This window comes from Choloepus didactylus, chromosome 11 (genome assembly GCF_015220235.1).
Source record: "Choloepus didactylus isolate mChoDid1 chromosome 11, mChoDid1.pri, whole genome shotgun sequence".
In the NCBI taxonomy this organism is placed as follows: Eukaryota; Metazoa; Chordata; class Mammalia; order Pilosa; family Megalonychidae; genus Choloepus; species Choloepus didactylus.
Window position 1 is genome coordinate 61,272,477 of NC_051317.1, and position 20,926 is coordinate 61,293,402.

The window sequence follows — 20,926 nt, forward strand, 5'->3', positions numbered from 1 at the left end:
CCCCGAGCGCCCTTTGCCTTCCTCGTGCGCCTGCGCGCGGCTGCGGAGTCTGCGTACTGGCGCGCCTCCGGCTCTGGGGCTTTTTGGGTTATTAGCTAGCGGTCGTCTTCGCTTGTCTGCTTTTGGTCCGCGCTGCAAAGTCCTCGATGGTAATCCGGAGTTGACCTTGGGAGCTTAAGCCTGTCACCGTCCTGTCAGGACGCTTTTAATTTCACCGTTGCGATACCCTGCCGTAGTGCTATTTGAGCCCCTAGTTCTGCCCGGCCCTAAAGAAGTTCATAAATACGTAAGAACAATGCAAACGTGATTTTCTTTGCTGTCCGGTGATTTCATCCAGAAACGGCCTGATTTCCCCACTTGATGTGTCCAATTTCATGGAATACATGGTTTCTTTGAAACTCTTGAGTGGTTGTCGTTTTGTGTGCTGGTTCAAGCCACAGGAGAGACACAACTTGAATATCAGAGGAACATTGGAGGCAGGCGGTGCTCATCAGAACCGAATGAAAGAGCCTTAAAAATATGCTGGACGAAATAACCGACATTTCTGCGGATAATTACGGTTTCTAGTATTTTGTTAACTTGAATGCACAATCCTTTTTTAAAATACAATAAAATAAATAACATAGATAGCCCGACTACTGATACAAGTCTTTTTTTTTTTTTTTCTCTTTTTCAGATAGCCTGTATCAAGGAAGTAGGACAGTTTTTGACGGCTGTTGAAATGTTTATAGAGCCAGCAGTGATACCAGAGAAATTTCTGCCCCAATCCCTTAATGAGTGTGGCTTTATGTATTTTTGAGGCTGGTGATAAAAGTGTAGGCAAAACTTGGCACAACTGTAATGAAGATCTTTTGGGGAAATTTGAGCTAGTCTTTCCCTGAACTCAGTGATTTATGTGTAGTTCTGCTCTTGGGTAAAATTGTGAACATGTTATTTATCTTACCCTTCTAGCTCCCTTGCTAACCACTTTTTCTCACACTTGGAACTTATTCTTTGCAAGAATGAGATGCTTTCCAGCTGCCTACACCCAAACCTTGGGTGTTTAAATTAGGGGGAAAACTGTAATTTAGGCATTTATAGAAAGACTTTGGATGTGTAACATAAAGAAGCTTCCTCTCAGAGATTTTCAGATTTTAATATGGGATCCTCAAACCATCAATAGCTTAAAGACTAAAAGAGGTGAAGTTACAACAATGAAATAACTGAAAAGTGGAATTTTTTTCAGAGGCAGGTGACCTTGCCTTCTGCCTATGTCACCGATTTGTATGGCTCTTCACATAGTTTACAGGAAAATATTTTAACTTTATGTTAACAAACTGTAAGGACTTATAATTTTATGCTATCAAATGATATTAATAATGTTAAAAACAGTACATTTAACAAAGATGTGTTTATTTCCATATATTGCTTATTATATTCTTCTTGCCACAGTTTTGTGAAAAGGCATGAGAAAATCTTTCTCTAAGGCAATTTATTAGTAATATGCTCTTCAGAAATGAAATTCCTTTGGGCAACATGCAACATTCAAATGTCTATTGTCAATACATGTCTACAAAACACATACAACATTTGGGAATAGTAACTCTTAACCCCACACCCCCCACAGCCCTTGGGGGAGAACATATCAAAATCACAGATACAACACTGGTGGAGCACATTATAGCTAGTAGCAATTCACTTTAAGATAGCACTGCAAGTGAATTCAGGAAGGGTTGAGACATATTTGTGGATCAAGGGAAAGGGTCAAAGGCTGAACTGAGCATGGAAAGCACTAAGTTAACTGATAGGGTAGCCCTAATTCATACTCTCTGCTTCCAGCTGTAGGCAGAAATCAATACAAGTAAACCCATAGTTAGGAAGCCTATGTGGAAATTCATATTGTAAAAGAAAATAAATTAAGGGCTCATTACTTCTATGGGAATTTGCTAAATAATGTTCTTTAGTTAGGCAGCTCTACAGTACATTTTAAATACGATTTACATCAGGGTAAAGACATATCCCAGTGATGTTTTCTTTGCTTAAAATAAACCAAAAACATCTCTTTGAGTACTATCCTTAGAACTTATGGCAGATTCTTGGGAATATTGTTTTGGCTACAAATCTTAATCCTTTGAGAATTGAGGGGGAGGGACGGGGATAGGCAACAGTCAAATAACCTCCTACTATATCTGGTACATAATAGTTGTTCTGTGGATATTGATTAAATACGTTAATAAAGGAAGTCATATTATTTTAATTGAAAGGCTGTGAATTTTTCTTTTGTGTCTCTTAAGTGGAATACCATTACATTTTTTATCAGCAGCTCCTTCAATGTGATATGTCAGTGTGTGTAAAGTATAAGTTTATTGGGGTAATTTCCAAATCAGATGAAAAGAAGATGATAAGTATCTACCCTCTGTGAACCTAAGCTCACTTAAACTGGTTCTGCAGGACAGTCAACAAGAATGTACTGCAAACTATGAAATGCGGCCAGAGTCAATAAATCAGACTTGATAAGCCCAAGTCTGGATCATGAGAAAATTCTGTTTCCAAAAATACATGCCAAGAAGACAAGATTTGATTACAGTCGAGTCCTTATGAAAAGGAAGAGTCAAATATTTGTGGGTCTTTTAAATATTTTTGCTACATAAAAGTTATCTGAATTACTAGAAAATATTTATACTTTATTCGTGAATATTGACCCACTGGATCAATTTTACTTCATAGTCTGGGCTTTACAAATTTTTCTGGCACCTGGGTCCTAGCAAGTGGCCCTGTTCTTGTCCAGACCCATCATAATCACTGCACCGTGTTTTCTGAAAAGTTATAAAGAATGATGAACTCAAAACTTCAAATGGCTTGTCTGATGGGAGCAGTTATTTCCAACCTTCATCAAAGGGGAATTCTCTTTGCTTTGGAAAGAGTATAAAGGTGCTGAGTATATTAGTCAAGGTCACTTGGGAATACTGTGGTTCTATTCTTCTGAGGTCCTGAGTCATCCAACATTATTGGTGTACCTGTAGCACAAATAGCGATGTAACATATAGAAATAATTCTGAAACACGTGTGTGTAGAACCCTCAACTCTAATGTTTCTCAGATCATAACAATACCATCTCAGTTGCAAGGCTTCCCCAAAGTGGAGCTAGTTTATTTACTTAGTTTCAAAGAGAAGGAAGCCTGCAAAGGTGGAGAAGCGCTGGTGGTCCCCATGGAGAGCGCCATTGCCCATTCTGAGCCAAACCTCATCCCCTTTGGCCAGCTTCAGCACTGCATGGTTGCTAGATGTATCTGATTTCCCCTTTGTTTCATAGCTGGAAAGAAAAAAGGGTGGCAGCTACTTAGTTTTCACAGTGGACAATCAGCTCTTTACCAAAATCTGTCCTCCCCTTCTTTCCCAGACTCCCATGCATTTAAGTACAGTCCTGTGATTATATTCTCCAAATAGCATGTAGGCAAACATGACATGTACCACTTCCAGGCCTGTCCAATAAAACTCTCACAAACATGCCCCCATGCTCCTTCCTCATTATGACTTTCTGGAATGGTAATGACAATGACCAGAATGACACTGGAAATCACGTGTTGAAGTCTGGGTTCTTGAAGATTGTGTAGAGAAGAGCTCTTCCTCTACTGCCCCAAACTGGAACATCCTCTCTGAACTGCTCCATGAGAAAGAAAGAAATTTCTGTTCTGTTTGAATCACTTCATTTTGGGCCTATGTTACAGCCGTGTAGCATAACCTAAAGGTGGCAGATTGAATTATGTACCCTAATTTAGACATGTTCTTAATCTTAAACTGCATTCCTATAGTTGTGAACCATTGCAAAGAGGATCTCTTAAAGATGTTATTTTTACTTAAGGTGTGGCCCCAGTGGATGACAGTGGTTCTTCATTGGGATTACAAGAGGACTTTTAAAGAGAAACCAGAGCCAGGGTTGCAAAGAAGGCCAAAGAGAAGAGCCAGAATTCAACAGAAAAATAAGAGCAAGAAGAAAGGAGAGGCCATTGCAATGTGATGTGAGGCAGGGATTCAAGCCAAGTAGCCCCGAGGACTGTGGCAAGGTGGCCCTGAACACCATCAACCCTGGGAGAGAGCATGGTATTCTCAATGCCTTGATTTGAACTTCTGGCCTCTGAAACCATGAGACAATAAATTCCTGTTGTTTAGCCAAAATCAGTTGGCAGTATTTGTGATAGCAGTTCAAGAAAACTAAGACACCAACTCATCTTGACTTTGGTACTGAAGAAGGTTACTACCATAACCCAAACTAAAATATATTGTATCAGCTCATGACCAGGCAGAGAGCAGTGAGGAAAACAAATATGGGCTAGAAAGCTGGAGCTCCATGTTATGCTGTGGCAAAACATCTGGTAAAACATATGATAATTTGGAAGGTAGACCTAATACCTACCAAACCTGGACTCTAAGTAAGGAAAGCAATTGGAAAAAAACAAAATGCTGTTTGCTGTTTTGGGAAAGATTTTCTTTAAAAAAGATGAGTTCAGACAAAAACTGACAGGTTTAAAGCAGAGGAAGCAAATAGAGAATATCTAGAAAGTTGGGGCCTAACAGGGTTGGCAAAGCCAAGGGCTTTTATACCTTCAAGGGCAGAGATAAAGTCATTGACTTCCCATTATCACCTCTCATTCAGTCAAATAGATACAGCCTGTGGCATCATCAGATGATATTAAAATGTTGCCTTTCTACCAAAAGTTATTGTTTTAGAAGTCCTCATGGTAGCCACATTAAATTGAGAGAGAAAGAGGCATAAGGGCAAGGAAGCAAAGAAATAACAGGCTGAAAAACTATTTGTCAAAAAAGAACATCAGATGTGGTTAACTAACATATGTAGCTGACCTGAAGCAAATAGAGCAAAAGCCTACTAAGTTTTTGAGGAAAGGAAATTATCCAAAAACCCAAACTTTTCCTAAAAATGCTAGAGATGTTCAAGTAGATACTCAAACTTGCAAATTTGCACCAGCAGGAAGCAGGCTATGAAAGAGCCCCAAGGAGGGTCTCCTCAGCTTTTGGATGTGGTCATGGAGAAAAATAGCCAGGGGAGACCCTTCCAGAGGATAGAATCTGAAGACAAAAAGAAAAATAACCAAGGGACTGACTTCATTCTGGGCTGAATGCATTAACTGGGGTTTAGATGATCTCCTGCAGAGGCTAAGATGAGGGCTTGCATATTCTAGGTGTGGGAAGAAGGGTCCAACAGAATTTGTAGCTGTAGGGGCAGAAAAGGCTAACTGTTCAGAAGACTCCTTTTTCCCTTTTTCCATAGAAGCTAGATTACATTTTCTTGTGTCCCTTGCATTGGGGAAAGAAGGAGGGGAGCACAGTGGAGTTCTCTGAATGGAATTACTGGAGCACATAAATTTCCACAAGCTCTTTGCTCTTTCTTCCTCCCAACTCTGGCAATGACAATGACCAGAGAGAATTTAGAAGCCAGAGTCATCAGCTTGGGTCCCTCAAGAACAAGGCAGAGCAATCCTTCTCTCAAACTCCCCACAGCCCCTCCCTCAGGAACTTTTGCCCCATATGCTCAAGAAAAATCAAATTCTGTTGTGTTTGAGCCACTATCATCTGGATCTCTTGTTGCAGCGGTTTCATTTCCATAACTTGTCTTTTTCTTTTTTAGCATTTCAAGTACATCCTCCCACTCAGGATAGGCTTCAGAAGAAAATATGGCAATCTTCCCAGGTTATCAAAAATAACAGGGCATAGATAACAGCTACAAAGTTTTTCATAGATAACTCACTGCCTTGGTGCATATCCTAGGCTTACATCAGAGTGAGTTGCAATATTTCTTTCAAAAAGAATTGTCCCCCCAAGGATCCCTAGTGCCAGGTTGCTGGAATCAGCAGGAGCAGCACAGCCTAAATAGAACTAGTCCCAAGTCTCTCAATCTGCCAACCTAGGGGGGCACCAGAGAAGACCACCAAGAGGGTTTATTTAGCTTTAGGCAAAGGGGATAGGAAAGTGGGAAAGCAGAGAAAGGACAGAGAAAGAAGGGTAAAATAAACAGTTAAGAAAAGAGTGCAAATGGTTGGTTGTGGAAAGTGTTGCTAGTAATTGGATGAAGGCCTTTTGTCAACCTATGGAAGCTCAAATTCATCAGATTTACTTTTTCCCAAATGGTTTATAATCGGACTGTATTTTGGTGTGTGGGAACACTCATTGAGGACAGAGGTCATGTCAGGTTCTGTTGACCCCCATACACTTCCCTGGCATTGGGCATCCTTTGAGCAAACAGTGGTCTGGATGGCATGTGTGATAGAAAAGACCACTCACCTGTACATGCTGAAGACTGTATTGCCATTGTGCATAAGGTACACGTATACTTCCTCAACATCCTCATGCTTCATCATGCTGAAGGTGAAGAAATACACACCTGAAAAAGGCAGATGTTTATCCATGTTTACATTAACTATTATACATTGAAGATCTGTAGATAGCAGGGAGATGTAAGTAACTTCACCCTTCTTTTGTTTGATATTCTGTATAGCATGAAATTCTCCATGGCTTTTATTTGCATGAGTGTCTCTTTGTCTGCTTTCATCTTCAAAGTTCTTTAAATTTTCCCAACACTTTTTCAGTGTTTATTTGGGCATCTCCACAAGATTACAAAGTTCTTAAGGAAAGGAGTCTACATACTTTTGGCTCTATCACTTCCTCTCCCTCTGACAAGAAGCTTAGGGCAAAGTATGTGCTGTTTTTTTGTACAGATTAACTATAATCAGCGTGTACTGGGATCCACATCAACAAAGTACAGAGCTGTGTCTGCGATAAGCACATGGCCTTCTATGTCCTAAGAAAATGAGCCAAGTATAACATTACAATGGATGACTATACTTACCATAGGCATTAGCCCCAAAATGGGTTACAGAATAAATGTTTACTAGTTCTAAAGAAATAGTGCCCATGAGTTCTCATTTTATTCATTGTAAGCTGGTGAAATTATGTACAATAAACAGTAAGATACAACTTAGACTTAGCAGGTCAACCCTAAACTAAAAGTTCAGTGGTCCTCATTTCAACATATTTTAAGAGATGTGAATTTTCTTGTAAGAGCTTTGGGCTCTTAAATTGAAAGCAGTTTAATATGACCTGATACACTCTAAATGCTAACATAGACAATACTTCCACTGAACAATTAAGAAGAATTCAAAAGCACAGAGACAAACTAAAAGGAACACCTTCCCAACTCCAAATGATCTTGGAACTGGGACTGCATTTTGGAAAGGTGAATATAAGTCATCAGGCACTTATTGATTTCCATGTTACATTCTCGGACTAATGGCCTTGCAAGAGAAAAATACAGAAATATCTAAAACAGTTTGAACAAATATATGCACTTTCCCAAAGGTACAATAATAAAGTAAGATAAAAGCTGTGATGGTGTCATGTTGATCCATCTGTTTCTAAGTCAAGTTGAATCAAACAAATAAAGGAAATATTATTATGCTTCAGTAAGTGCCATGCATGCATATCCAATACTGCGGGACACTGATTACGTGCTTCGACTTGGCGGGCCTGACCAGTCGAAGCACGTAATCAGTGTCCCGCACAATACTCTGGGAATAATGGAAATGGTATAAAAATCAGTCATGTCCATTCATGTGCCTGGAGAAGGGCCCACAGATGAAAAGTAAAAGCAGATAAAAACTACCAGACTCAAAAAAAGTTTATACATGTTGAAGATTTTTACAGTTTATGAAACTTCATATTAGAACCCCTCCCCTCAAAGAAGATAATTTTCAGTGCTTCGAGAAGATAAAGCTGGAGTCAAAATGACAGGGAAAGATATTATTTTTCTGAAAAAAAGTAGTATAAAAAAAGATTGCAGAAACATTTTAGAAAGAACAGACTAAGAATCCAGCTGTGAATAAAATGAAATGTCAGAGTTGTAAATACAGAAGTGAATTTGTGTTATACACATGACTTTCTTCTGCAAGGGAAGGTACTGAAACCAGAGGCAATAAACTTGCATTACAGTTTTTAGATCTTTGTGCTACTATAATTGCAAAATCAGCCTTCTCTGTCCTGTCACTCCCAAAGTTGAAAAGTATAAAATGGTCACTTTAATCAACTTTTCATTAGACTACAAAGGAAGGCTTATAGTAACAGAGGTGAAAAATCACTTTCATGGGCTTATCAGTATACTTGATCCAGTTGAGGAAAGAATCAGCACACTTCAAAATAGGTCTCTAGAAATTACCCAAACTGAAACACAAAGAGAAAAAAAGAGAAAAGGAAACAGAGTATCCAGTCCATATAAATTGTCATTGGTATGATAATGTCAAATGAGATCACTTATGCATAATTAGAATCCCAAGAGGAGAAGGGTGTGATATTGGAGCAGACAAAATATTTGAAGAAATAATGGTAGAAAATTTTCCAAAATTTAATGCCAGGTACTGCAGATCCAAAAAACTCAGAAATCACCAAAGGTAATCTCCTCCCTCCCTCAACAAAGACAACCTAGGCATATCAGATTCAAATTGCTAAAGACAAAAGACAAAGAGAAAATTTTGAAGGTAAACTAGAGAAAAGAGATGTTACATACATTGGAACCAAGATAAGAAGTTTATCATGCAAGGTAGAAGACAATAGAGTAACTTCTTTAAAGTGTCGAAAGGAAACAAAATGTCAACTCAGAATCCTATGCTCAGTGAAAATATCTTTCAAAAATGAAAAATATATAAAGATTTCCCCCACTAACAAAACTAAAAGAATTTATTACCATCAGACTTACTCTTTTTTGTAGTTCTCCAGGCAGAAAGAGTATATCAGATAGAAATCGGCATCTTCACAATAAAATGTAGAGCATTTTAATACATTTTAAAAATTATTTTTAGTTGCTCTAAAACAGAGTTTCTCAACCATGGTGTTCTTGACATTTTGGAATGGAAAATTCCTTGTTACGTTTGTATAAGAGGGTCTATCTGTGCATTGTAAAATGTTTAGCAGCACTCGTGGTCTCTAACCATAAAATGCTAGTAGCACTCTGTACCCAGTCATGACAACAAAAATGCCTTGAGACATTTCCAGTTGTCTCCTGCGGCAAAAATAACCCCTGGTTGAGGAGCACTACTTTAAAAGATAACTGATCATCTAAAGCAAAAATGGTAGCAATTCAATGTGTGCTTATAGCACATGTAAAATTCAAATTGTGACAATAGCACAAAAGATGAGAGGGAATAATTAGGAATATTTGGTTCTAAGGTCATTACACTACTTTTTTAAGTTATCTAATATCATTTGAAGTTAGATTCTGATTAATTACAGGTTAATATTGTAAACTCTATGGCAACAACTAAAAAAGATTTAAGAAAGAGTTTAAATATAAGTGTATAATGAATCACAAAAAATGCCCAATTGACCCAAAAGAAGGCAGAAAAAGAGAAAAAGAAATAACAAATAGAACAAATATAAAACAGTCAGTAGAGGGTAGAATTTAGTTCAAGCATATCAAAACTTGCATTAAATGTGATAAACCCACTAGTTAAAAGACAGAGATTGTGAGATAGGATAAAAAAAGTAAGACCAACTAGATGTTGTCCACAAGAAAATCACTTTAAACATAAAAACATGTGTTAAAAGTAAAAGTATGGAAAAATATGCCATGCAAGCACTAACTGAAAGAAAGCTGGAGTACCTATACTATATTAAATAAAGTATACTTCAGACATACTATCAAGGATAAAGAGAGACATTATGCAATGATGATCACTTCTCAAACAATCTAAATATCCTTTCAACTAGAAATGCATAAACTGTGATACATCCATTCAATGGAATACTTTGTTATAAATGGATGAAACTATTGATTCATACAAGAACATGGATGATTCTCAAATACATTTTGCTGAGTGAAAGAAGTCAGACCCCAAACCCGATATATTATTTGATTCCGTTTATATGACATATTGGAACTATAAGGTTGGAAAACAGCCCAGTATTTGTCAAAGGTTGAGTTTTGCAGAAGTTGACCACAAAGGGATAGTACAAGGGAATTTGGGGGTTGATGGAATTGTTCTGTTGATACTGTGGTGGATATATATATCTCTATATTTCTATGCACTTGTCAAAGCCCAAAGAACTGTACAACACAAAGAATTAATTTTACTCTATGCAAATATTTTAGAAATTGACCAGAATGTGGGGGAAACTCAGGATGAGACTTTGACAAATTAATCTATTACAAATGAATAATGTAATTTCACTGAAGGGTATGGATAAGAAAACATCTGACAGTGTTTGACTAGCTACTGTAAGGCTAAAGATAAAAAGAACTGTATACAAACTTTGAACACTAGTTGTTGATTTTTTTCCTTATGTGATATGAGTTAGCAATTCTGTAACCAGTTTATTTGTATACTGTGGTTGACCAAATAATAAATATTTATGTATATATTTTTAAAAGATATACAATAAAAAAACATTTCAAATAAACCATAACAAGGGAGTAAGAAAAATACAACTAACCTAAAATAACTACTTTACTTCCAACATGTTCCTACTCTACCGCAAGAAAATAATCTAATATAGCAACATTTCTGTGAACTTGTTCTTACCATATCCATCAGAAATTAACAAACCATAGTCATTCCTGGGCATTCCCAGAGCGTTAAATTTACACGATAGCTTATCTGTTCTTATTGGGTTATCGTTCCCCCTTCATTTATTGCTCTCTATTGTTAGTTCCCCTACATTCTATACTATAAATCATTTATTTTAGGAGTGTGTTGTTTAACCTCCAGGTGTTTGTGAATTTTCTAAGTTTCTGCTGGTTATTGAGTTCTAATTGTATTCCATTGTGGTCAGAGAATGTGCTTTGAATAATTTCATTTTTTTTTTTTAATTTATTGAGGCTTGTTTTATGTCCCAGGATATGGTCTACTCTGGAGAAAGTTCTGTGATCACTAGAGAAGAATGTGTGTCCTGGTGATTTGGGATGGGATGGTCTATATATGTCAGCTAAATCAAATTCATTTATCAGATTGTTTAGGTTTTCAATTTCCTTATTGGCCTTCTGTCTGGTTGATCTATCTATAGGAGAGAGTGATGTGTTGAAATCTCCCACAATTATTGTGGAAACATCCATTGCATCCTTCAGTTTTGCCAGTGTTTGTCTCATGTATTTTGTGGCACCTTAATTGGGTGCATAAACATTTATGATTGTTATTTCTGGTTGTTGCATTGCCCCTTTCATTAGTATGTAGTGGCCTTCTTTGTCTCTCCTAACATCCTTGCATTTAAAGTCTATTTTATCTGAGATTATTATTGCTACTCCTGCTTTCTTTTGGTTGTAACTTGAGTGAAATATTTTTTCCATCCTTTCACTTTCAATTTCTTTGTGTCCCTGTGTCTAAGATGAGTCTCTTGTATGCAACACATTGATGGTTCATATTTTTTGGTCCATTCTGCCAATCTATATGTTTTAATTAGGAGTTTAATCCATTTACATTCAATGTTATTACTGTGAAGGCATTTCTTAAATAAGCCATCCAATCCTTTGGTTTATGTTTGTCAGATATATTTTTTCCCTCTCTCTCTTAATGACCTTTAATGAACCAATATTGAATCTCTTTAGTACTAAACTTTTCTCTGTATCTCTCTCTCCTTTCTTTGTTTCTCTGTCTGTAGGGCTCCCTTTAGTATCTGAAGTAGGGCAGGACTTTTATTAGCAAAATCTCTCAGCATTTGTTTGTCTGTGAAAAATTTAAGCTCTCCCTCAAATTTGTAGGAGAGCTTTGCTGGATGAAGTATTCTTCATTGGGAATTTTTCTCTCTCAGAATTTTAAATATGTCATGCCACTGCCTTCTCACTTCCATGGTTGCCGCTAAGTAGTCACTACTTAGTCTTATGTTGTTTCCTTTGTATGTGGTGAATTGCTTTTCTCTTGCTGCTTTCAGAACTTGCTCCTTCTCTTCAGTATTTGACAGTCTGATCAGAATATGTCTTGGAGTTGGTTTATTTGGATTTATTCTATTTGGAGTTCACTGGGCATTTATGCTTTGTGTATTTATATTGTGTAGAAGGTTTGGGAAGTTTTCCCCAACAATTTCTTTGAATACACTTTCTAGACCTTTACCTTTCTCTTCCCCTTCTGGGACACCAATGAGTCTTAAATTTGAACATTTTATTTTATCTGTCATATCCCTGAGGTCCATTTCAATTTTTTCATTTTTTCCCCCTATTCTTTCTTTTGTTCTTTCATTTTCTGTTCTGTGGTCCTTGAGGTCACTGATTTGTTGTTCAGCTTCCACTAGTCTTGTACTATGAGTATCCAGAATCTTTTTAATTTGGTCAACAGTTTCTTTTATTTCCATAAGATCATCTAGTTTTTATTTACTCTTGCAATTTTTTCTTTATGCTCTTCTAGGGTCTTCTTCATGTCCTTTATATCCTGTGGCATGCTCTCATTGTTTGTCTTTAGTTCTTTGATTAATTGCTCCAAGTACTGTGTCTCCTCTGATCTTTTGATTTGGGTGTTTGGGTTTGGATTATCCATATCATCTGTTTTTTTTCATATGCTTTAAAATTTTCTGTTGTTTTTGGCCTCTTGGCATTTGTTTTACTTGATAGGGTTCTTTTAGGATATGTAGGATTATTCAAAGACGAATCTCTAATTTGTCAGATCTACAGCTTGGTTGCATACACTTTCTCTAACTAACCAGCAGGTGGCGTCTGCGAGCCAACTGTTCCCCTCAAGCCAGTTACATCCAACTTTGTCTTTGTGGCGTATGGGGGTCTGATTCTTGTGGGGTCCAATTGGTGCACCAAGTTTGGGTGTGTTGTTGGTGCTGTCCACCCTGAATGTGGGGTGTGTGTCAGAGCAGTTAGGGAGGGAGGACAGCTTTAATAATCAAACCTCTCAGGTGTTCCTGGAGATTTAAGGCTGTTCCAAGAGTCTAAACCTTCATTTCAGTCTCACCGCAGATTGTCTCTGCTGCTGACCCACAAGTCTTTGGTATTGGCATATGGTCCGTGGGATTTCTGAGTGGGTCCCTCTTCCAAGCCGTGCCCTTCTGGGGCCTCTGCTGAGGGAAGGCTGTGCTATGTCACAAGTGCACGCTGACCCTCAAGGGGAGTTCTGGGCTGCCGGGCCGTGTAGGTGTGTTCCCAGCCTGCTGTAAGGATGGCTGTATGGGGCATGTTAATTTCCCCCTTGTCGCACAGCTCTGCCTCCCAGCTCCGAGAGAATTAGCTGTGGGTGCGCGAAAGGCTATTGTCCACTCCTGATATTCTGGTGTGTGTGTGTGATGCTGGAAACACTTCCTGTCACACTGGGTTTTTTGGTGTGACTCTGGGCTGTGGCTCCGGCGCCGGGCAGGAGCATTCCCAGCCCACCAGGAAGATGGCTGCAAGGGGCATGGTATTTTCCCCTTTTGGCTCACCTCTGCCTTCCTCGCTCTGAGACAATTAGCAGTGGGTGCACGAAAGCCTATCTTCCATGCCAGATATTGTGGCTTTCGCACAGCCCATTCCTGCCGCGCTTCACTGTGTGGTTCTCGCTGCCGTATCTGCAACCGATTTTGTTTTTTTTTAAAAAAGAACTAGTCCACCTCCAAACACCAACCCTCTGTTTCCCCACACTGCAGCGTGGCTGCCGGATATTCAGCGGCTTACTCACTCATTTCAGAATGCAGACTCCCAGTTTCACCAAGTGCACGGTCCCTGTGGATTTAGCAGAACTTGTCCAGCTGGTGCATCACTGGAACTGGTGTTCTGGGTCACTTACTGGCTTTTATCCTGTATTTTTCATGGAGGTGTTTTTTTGCCCTGTCTCTCCTAGCCACCATCTTAGGTTCTCCTAAATATTTATATTATAGATTATGAGAGCTGGGTTCCTCTTGGTCAAAAGAAGGAAGTTACAACTAAACAAAGGGGAATGCTAGAATGAACCCTGTGGTGCTAGATTGGAATCAGATGTATCAGTATGGACTCCTGATTTAAAATACACACACACACACACACACACACACACACACACACACTCACAGTGCAAACATATAGACAAATACAGATATCAATACAGATATGTTTGTTGGTATGGACACTTGTATTTCCTAGCTCTAAGTCTTTGACAAGACCTAGAACCAGTGACATTCCAGTAACAACGAGCATACTTAGCACCCAGATAGTATTCTCAGATAAAATGAACAAGTCTTCCTTAGAAAAATGGGCAATTCCAGAGCTTGGACAGGGAAAAATCCAGTATGTAGCTGAAGCATCTTGTTGTGCCAGCAAGTAAGGAAGTTCTAGTAGGCTAAATAATGATCCTCTGAATATGTCCCAAATCCTAAGCCCCAGAAACCATGAATGTTGCCTTATATGGCGAAAGGGCCTTCGCTGGTGTGATTAAGGATTGTGAGACAGGAACATGGGATTATCCAGGTGGGGTCAATGTAATCAAAATCTCCTTGTAGGAGAGATGCAGATGTCAGAGTCAGAGAGGAGAAAGGGAAGTGATAACAGAAACAGAGAATGGAATGATGTGGCCACAAGCCAAGGAAGACCAGTAACCTCTGAAATCTGGAAAGAGGCAAGGAACAGATTCTCCTCCAAAGTCTCCAGAAGGAAGCAGTCCAGTCAGACTGAATTTGGACTTCTGACCTTAAGGACTATAAGAGAATAAATTTGAGTTACTTTAAGCCACTAAATTGGTGGTAACCTGTTATAGTGGCAATAGGAAACTAATACAAAAGTGCTAAATAAATAAATAAATAAATCAATAAATAAATAAATGATAGAAGGCATGTTGGGGGACACAGGAGCCAATAATGGCCAAAGGTGGAAAATTTTGAGCAACATAATATATGATGATAATATTGGATTATAATCCAAAGAATAAAATGAATAGCCAAGAATCTATACAGATATAAATAAATGATTGAATAAGTTAATAAAAGGGGCAAAGGAACAATTTGTTCCAATTAATAAATAGAGAAAAAATTAGAGAAATATGAAATCACCAATAAACACCACAATAACTGCTGGAAGGTTCACTGATGGTTGCCAAAATTGGTGGGTAAAAGTTTAAGGAGAAACAGAATATTTTCATAGTTTCAAAGTATCTCCCCACAGATATTTATTAATTACAAATGGAAAAAATAAGGACTTTATGGTGGAGAAACCTGACAGATACCACCTTAGCCAGATCAGATTAAATAAGACTCATCAGCATTGAGTCCTTCCTGATATGCACAGAGAAGGCCATAATCCCTCTGCGGTTTTCTTCTCAACCGCATGACCTCCATTCACAACCAAAATCTAATCATGAGAAAACATCAACTGAAGCAAAAATGGGGGACATTCTATAAAATATAGGATCAGTACTTAAAAAAAAAATCAAGGCCATGAAAATCAAGGAAAGACTGAGGAAATGCCACCGATTAGAAGTGATGAGGAAGACATGCCAACTAAATACAATGTAGGATGCTAGATTGGATCCTGGACATAAAAGTGGGAAAACTGGTAGAATCAAATAAAGTCTATAATTTATTCAATAGTTAATTTCTTCATTTTAATAGTTGTTGTGCCAGTTTGAATGTATTATGTCCCCCAGAAAAAGCCATATTCTTTGATGCTGTCTTGTGGGGCAGACAGAATAGTGGGGATTAAGTTGGAACGTTTGAATTAGGTTGTTTGCATGGAGATGTGCCCCACCCAGCTGTGGGTGGTGACTCTCGGTGGGATACTCCCATGGAGGCGTGGCCCCACCCATTCAGGGTGGGCCTTGATCAGTGGAGCCATATAAACGTGCTGACTCAAAGAGACTGAAACGGAGTGCAGCTGTGAGTGACGTTTTGAAGAAGAGCAAGCTTGCTAGAGAGGAACGTCCTGGGAGAAAGCCATTTTGAAACCAGAACTTTGGAGCAGACGCCAGCCACGTGCCTTCCCAGCTAACAGAGGTTTTCCGGACGCCATTGGCCATCCTCCGGTGAAGGTACCCGATTGCTGATGTGTTACCTTGGACGTTTTGTGGCCTTAAGACTGTAACTGTGTAGTGAAATAAACCCCCTTTTTATAAAAGTCAGTCCATCTCTGGTGTTTTGCATTCCGCAGCATTAGCAAACTAGGACAGTTGTATTATGGTTTTGTAAGGTGTTAACATTAAGGGAAATGGGTTAAAGGGGATAAGGGAACTCTAATATTTTGCAACTCTTTGATAATTCTAAAATTATTTCAAAGTAAAAGTGTTTTAAAATAGCATTTTTCACCTATCAGATGTCAGACATTTGACAGCATATTTTGTTGATGAGACTGGTACAAAATTACTTTTACACCTTCATAATACAAGTATTATCATACAACCCTTAATTTGGCAAAATCTATGACACTTAAAGATACATCTACTCTTTGATATAGCAATCCATGTAGGATTACCAGGAATCCTGGTAGGATAACCAGGAATTACTAATGTCTGATAATTTAGCCTCCACATATATCTTTATCTGCTAAGTTATGAAATGGTATATTTAAAGTTAACCATTGCAGCATTGTTTTTAATAACAAAAGACTGGAAACCATCCAAATGTCCAGAAATAAAAGAATGGTTAAATACACTTCAATACATCCAGTTGTAAAAAAGAATGAAGTAATGATATGGAAAAAGCTCTAAAACATATTATTGGTTTAAAAACAAGCAAGGCACAGTCAGAATGTAGAGTATACTAGATTTTATGTTAGAAACAAGGAGAGAAAATATATTTGTGTGCATTTGCATAAATAAACTATGTCTTGACTTTTAAATGTGTAACTATATTACCTACTCAATTTTTTTTAATTAAAAAAAATAGGGTCGGGACTCCTTAGGATGGCGGCAAGGGGAGAATACAGTTATGACACATTTAAACTGTGAAAATTGTGTCCTAAAGACTTTTTAAATCATCAGTAACTATGCCCTCATAGGGATTATTTGGTTCAGTTCAAGTGTGAGCTAACAATCTTAATAACCACAATCATCTTTTTTAAAAGTTTGTTTTTTCAGATTTTAATTCATTTATTGTAAAACCCAACAGCAATCTTTATATGAGCTGCTTATTCTAACCTGAATCAGAAGAATTCTTGACTCCCTTAGAGTCTTCCTTCCTTTTCTTTCCTTCCCCCTCACTTCTCTCTCTCTCCTTCTCCCTTCCCTTCTTTCTCCCTCTTTCCCTCTCTCCCTCTCTCGCTACCTGTTTCCTTCCTCCTTCCTTTGTCCCTCCCCTCCTTCCTCCTTCCCTCCCTCCCTTCCTTCCCTCCTTCCTTCCTTCCCTCCTTCCTTCCTCCCTCCCTCTCTTTCTTTTCTTTCTTGTTATATTAAGTCAGTCCTCCCTTACTTGTATGTCTCACCTGATACGGGAGCTCCGAATCTACCAGTCATGACATCAAAGAAGTTTCCAATGTTGGTCTCAACACTGCTGAAGATGATCCCACTGTTCTGATTGCTGAAGTGAGTTGCCAGAGAAGCCATGAATGCAATCTAAGGAAAGGGGTTGGTAGTGAATTAATAGGCGATTGGAGTGATTCAACAAACAAATATTGAAAAAACTGTGAGATATAAGATACCAAACAGGGAAACAAACATTAAAAAGATATGGATCTCAGTGTTCAAAATTTACAATCTTGGAAGGAAGCTTATGAGTATAATTAATATGTCTTGTTTTCATATCATGCTTAGAAAGGTTTCCCATACATCAAAGTTATATAAATTTCATCTTCATTTTCTTCTACTGTGTTTTACTGTTTTCTTATTTTCATTCAAGTATTTTGCCTTCCTTCTTATAGTATGAATGAAAATACTGGTAGATTACATCCTATGAAAAAATTAAAATATTGTATGGCAAAAAAGAAAAAATTCCTTTAGCAAATTTTAAAAGCAGAAAACACATTTGCAACAATATAAGATAAAATTCTAATATCTTTAACCTGCGTACATAACTGCTGCACTCCAATAAGAAAAATATAAAATTTCAAGAGAAAAATGGACAAAGAATATGTATCTCACACAAATAATTTTTATTCCAGTTGAAACAATGTTACATTTCACCCATCAAATATACATGAATTTAAAAGAATGACTAACACCCAGTCTGTGCCCCATTAGTGGGTTGTATATTTTTACCTTTCTGAAGGCAATTTAGCAATATGTACCAAAATGTTAATGTCCATATGCTTTGACCAAAAAAAAAACACAACCTCATAATTCTAGGGTTGTATCTTCAAGAAGTAAGTTTTTTATACACATAAATTTATTGTAATGTTATTTACAACAGCAAGATTGAAGATAACAAACATTCATCTATGGAGAAAGAGTTAAATAAGTTAGGATAATTTCTAACATTTTTATACTATGCAGCCATTAACATGATAATGTATAGCAACATTTTTTAATGAGTGCTTCAAGGAATATTGGACTTTAAAAATGTTTTCTGAAATATTAGAATTCTGTTATCAAATAATACTGGGGAAATTTGGTTGAAATTTTCCTCTTGTAACTATTCAATGCACATTAGCACATTAAGGGATCTGAGAAGGCTGACATCAAAACAACTTTTTAATTTTGCTACAATTGAAATTATGTTTTTCCTTAAAAGACACTTATTAATTTTTAATGGAATAAATTCTTCAAAATACATTTTGAGAATCCTTGATGTTGATTCATACTCATATATTTAGTGTATGGAAAAATATCTTTGTACATTGTTTAATTAAAACAAGCAGCACAAGCTGATTATGGCCTAACATCAGACTTTATTAAGTGCTTGGGGAGTGGGGGCAGCTCTATGGGCAAACTTAGGAAAATTTCTGCAAAAACAGCCACAAAATGATTAATGGCAAGTCTCACTTGGTAGAAGTTTCATGGGAAATGTTTCCTTTCTTCATTACACCTATAGTTTTAAAATGAGCATGTATTAATTTTATATTAATTTTATATTCAGATATATTCATTTTAAGATATGTATTTATTTACATGAAGACATGTTCAGAACATATTGTCATTCATGAAATAAAGTAAGAAAATGCCCCAATCAAGATGATGGACTGAGATGATTAAAGCTCTGTCCCCCAACAGAAGGTTTCCATAATCAGCAAGAACTGGCAGAACATCAAGCTCCAGAAAACAGTTGAAGGACTGTGATATTAGATAAAGTACTAATCAACAAAAGGTCTGTTAAAAAGTGAAAGGTTGTCCTAGTGCCCTGGCTGGCCCCTCCCCTACCTGTTCCCTGCTTGGCACAGAGCCGACCGGTGCTTGCAATGTGGATCCCTAGTCCCAGTTCTGTAGGTAGCAGGAAAAAACCCATGCACATACTGGGAGCATGTATATCTGGCCTAATCATCTGGTAGTGGCCTGAGAGACTCGCCATCCCAGAACTTGCCCTGTGTGTAAACAGTGGCACACAAAATACCATGGGTGGGCAGTCAACTTGTGCTGCCTGGGGCAAGGGTTTGCTGGCTGTAGAACGTATCGTGCAGTGCCCAGGACCATAAACTGTTTTCTGGGTGAGATGGTTTGACTCTGTTACATACCCCATAAAAGACTATGTTCTTCTAATCCACTCTTGTGGGGGCAGACCTGTTTTGGGTGGGATCTTTGATTAGGTTGTTTCCGTGAAGAAGTGACCCACCCCATTGTCGGTGGGACCCTTTGATTAGATTATTTCCATGGAGATGTGACCCCACCCATTCAAGGTGCATCTTAATTAGCTTACTGGAGTCCTTAAGAGAGCTCAGAGAGAAAGAGAGAGCTCAGAGCCAACACAGACCCAGATGCTTGCAGATGCAGATGGAAGGATGTTTGGAGATGCTAAGCTAAGAGATGAAGCCCATAATTTGCCCTGGAGAAGGTAAGTGAGAACCCACAGATGCTTAAAGAGAAGGTCACTGGAATCAGAAGCTGAAAGCAACACAACCCAGGAGTAAAGGACCAGCAGACGCCAGCCACGTGCCTTCCCAGCTGACAGAAGTGTTTTGGATGCCATCAGCCTTTCCTCAGTGAAGGTAACCTCTTGTTGATGCCTTAGTTTGGACACTTTTATGGCCTTAGAACTGTAAATTTGTAACCTAATAAATCCCCTTTATAAAAGCCAATCCATTTCTGGTATACTGCATTTCAGCAGCTTTAGCAAACCGAGACACTAGGGAAGAGAGGCCATTCAACACCGTGTAAATGGGGGAATTCCTAAAGCCACCAAGACATATGTGCAGAAAGGATCAGGGAGGCTCCTGCAAGCTATTTTCTAAACTTATTGTATGGATAAGCCCCAAAGAAGAGCACTTACCCAGATCAATATGCAAAGTGTAGGAGGCATTTTCTGTATTTCTTTACTCTTTTACTTCCTTTTTTTTTTTTTCTTTTTTGGTTAGCTCCCAGCAATAAGGAAAGCTCTGTCATAACATTAGCTGGATACAAGCTTAAGGAACGGAAACCTTAGAGTCTAAATTTCAGCAACAATGCATCATTAAAACATCAAAATGTCAATGTTTCAACAAAAAATTACAAAACATACAAAGAAACAGGAAATATGGCCCAAGTAAAGGAAAAGATTAAAGAATAAGAAGTAATGAGGACCAGACCAGGGACATACCAGACAAAGACTTTTAAAAAAAATGGTTCTAAATATGCTCAAAGAACTACAGGAAAACATGGAAAATAACTAAAAGAAATCAGGAAAATGATAGATGAACACAAAGAGAATATCAATAGAGAAACTGAAATTCTGAAAAGGAAAAAAACAGAGTCAAAGATCACAGTAACAGAAATTTAAGATTCCCTAGAGTGGTTCAATAGCAGATTGGAGCTGGCAGAAGAAAGAATCAGTGAACTTGAAGATGAGACAATTAAAATCACCCAGTCTGCGGAGAAGAAAGAAGAAAGAATGAAGAAAAATGAACAGAACCTAAGGAACCTGCAGGGCACATTCATACATACAAATATATGCATTG

At 38.0% G+C, this 20,926-nt stretch overlaps 1 protein-coding gene across 3 annotated transcripts in view; it reads right to left on the bottom strand.

The window, feature by feature from the left end:
- Positions 1 to 1,371: 1,371 nt before the first annotated feature.
- C1QTNF3 (C1q and TNF related 3) overlaps positions 1,372 to 20,926 on the bottom strand; it is a 32,035-nt gene continuing 12,480 nt past the window's right edge. For all 3 annotated transcript variants that reach the window (XM_037799032.1, XM_037799031.1, XM_037799033.1), the window contains exons 4-6: positions 17,330 to 17,459; positions 6,277 to 6,376; positions 1,372 to 3,292 (exon numbers count right to left, since the gene is read on the bottom strand). In XM_037799032.1, coding sequence (XP_037654960.1) covers positions 3,133 to 3,292; positions 6,277 to 6,376; positions 17,330 to 17,459 — 390 coding nt within the window. In that variant the 3' untranslated portion in view covers positions 1,372 to 3,132. The remainder of the gene's footprint in view (positions 3,293 to 6,276; positions 6,377 to 17,329; positions 17,460 to 20,926) is intronic.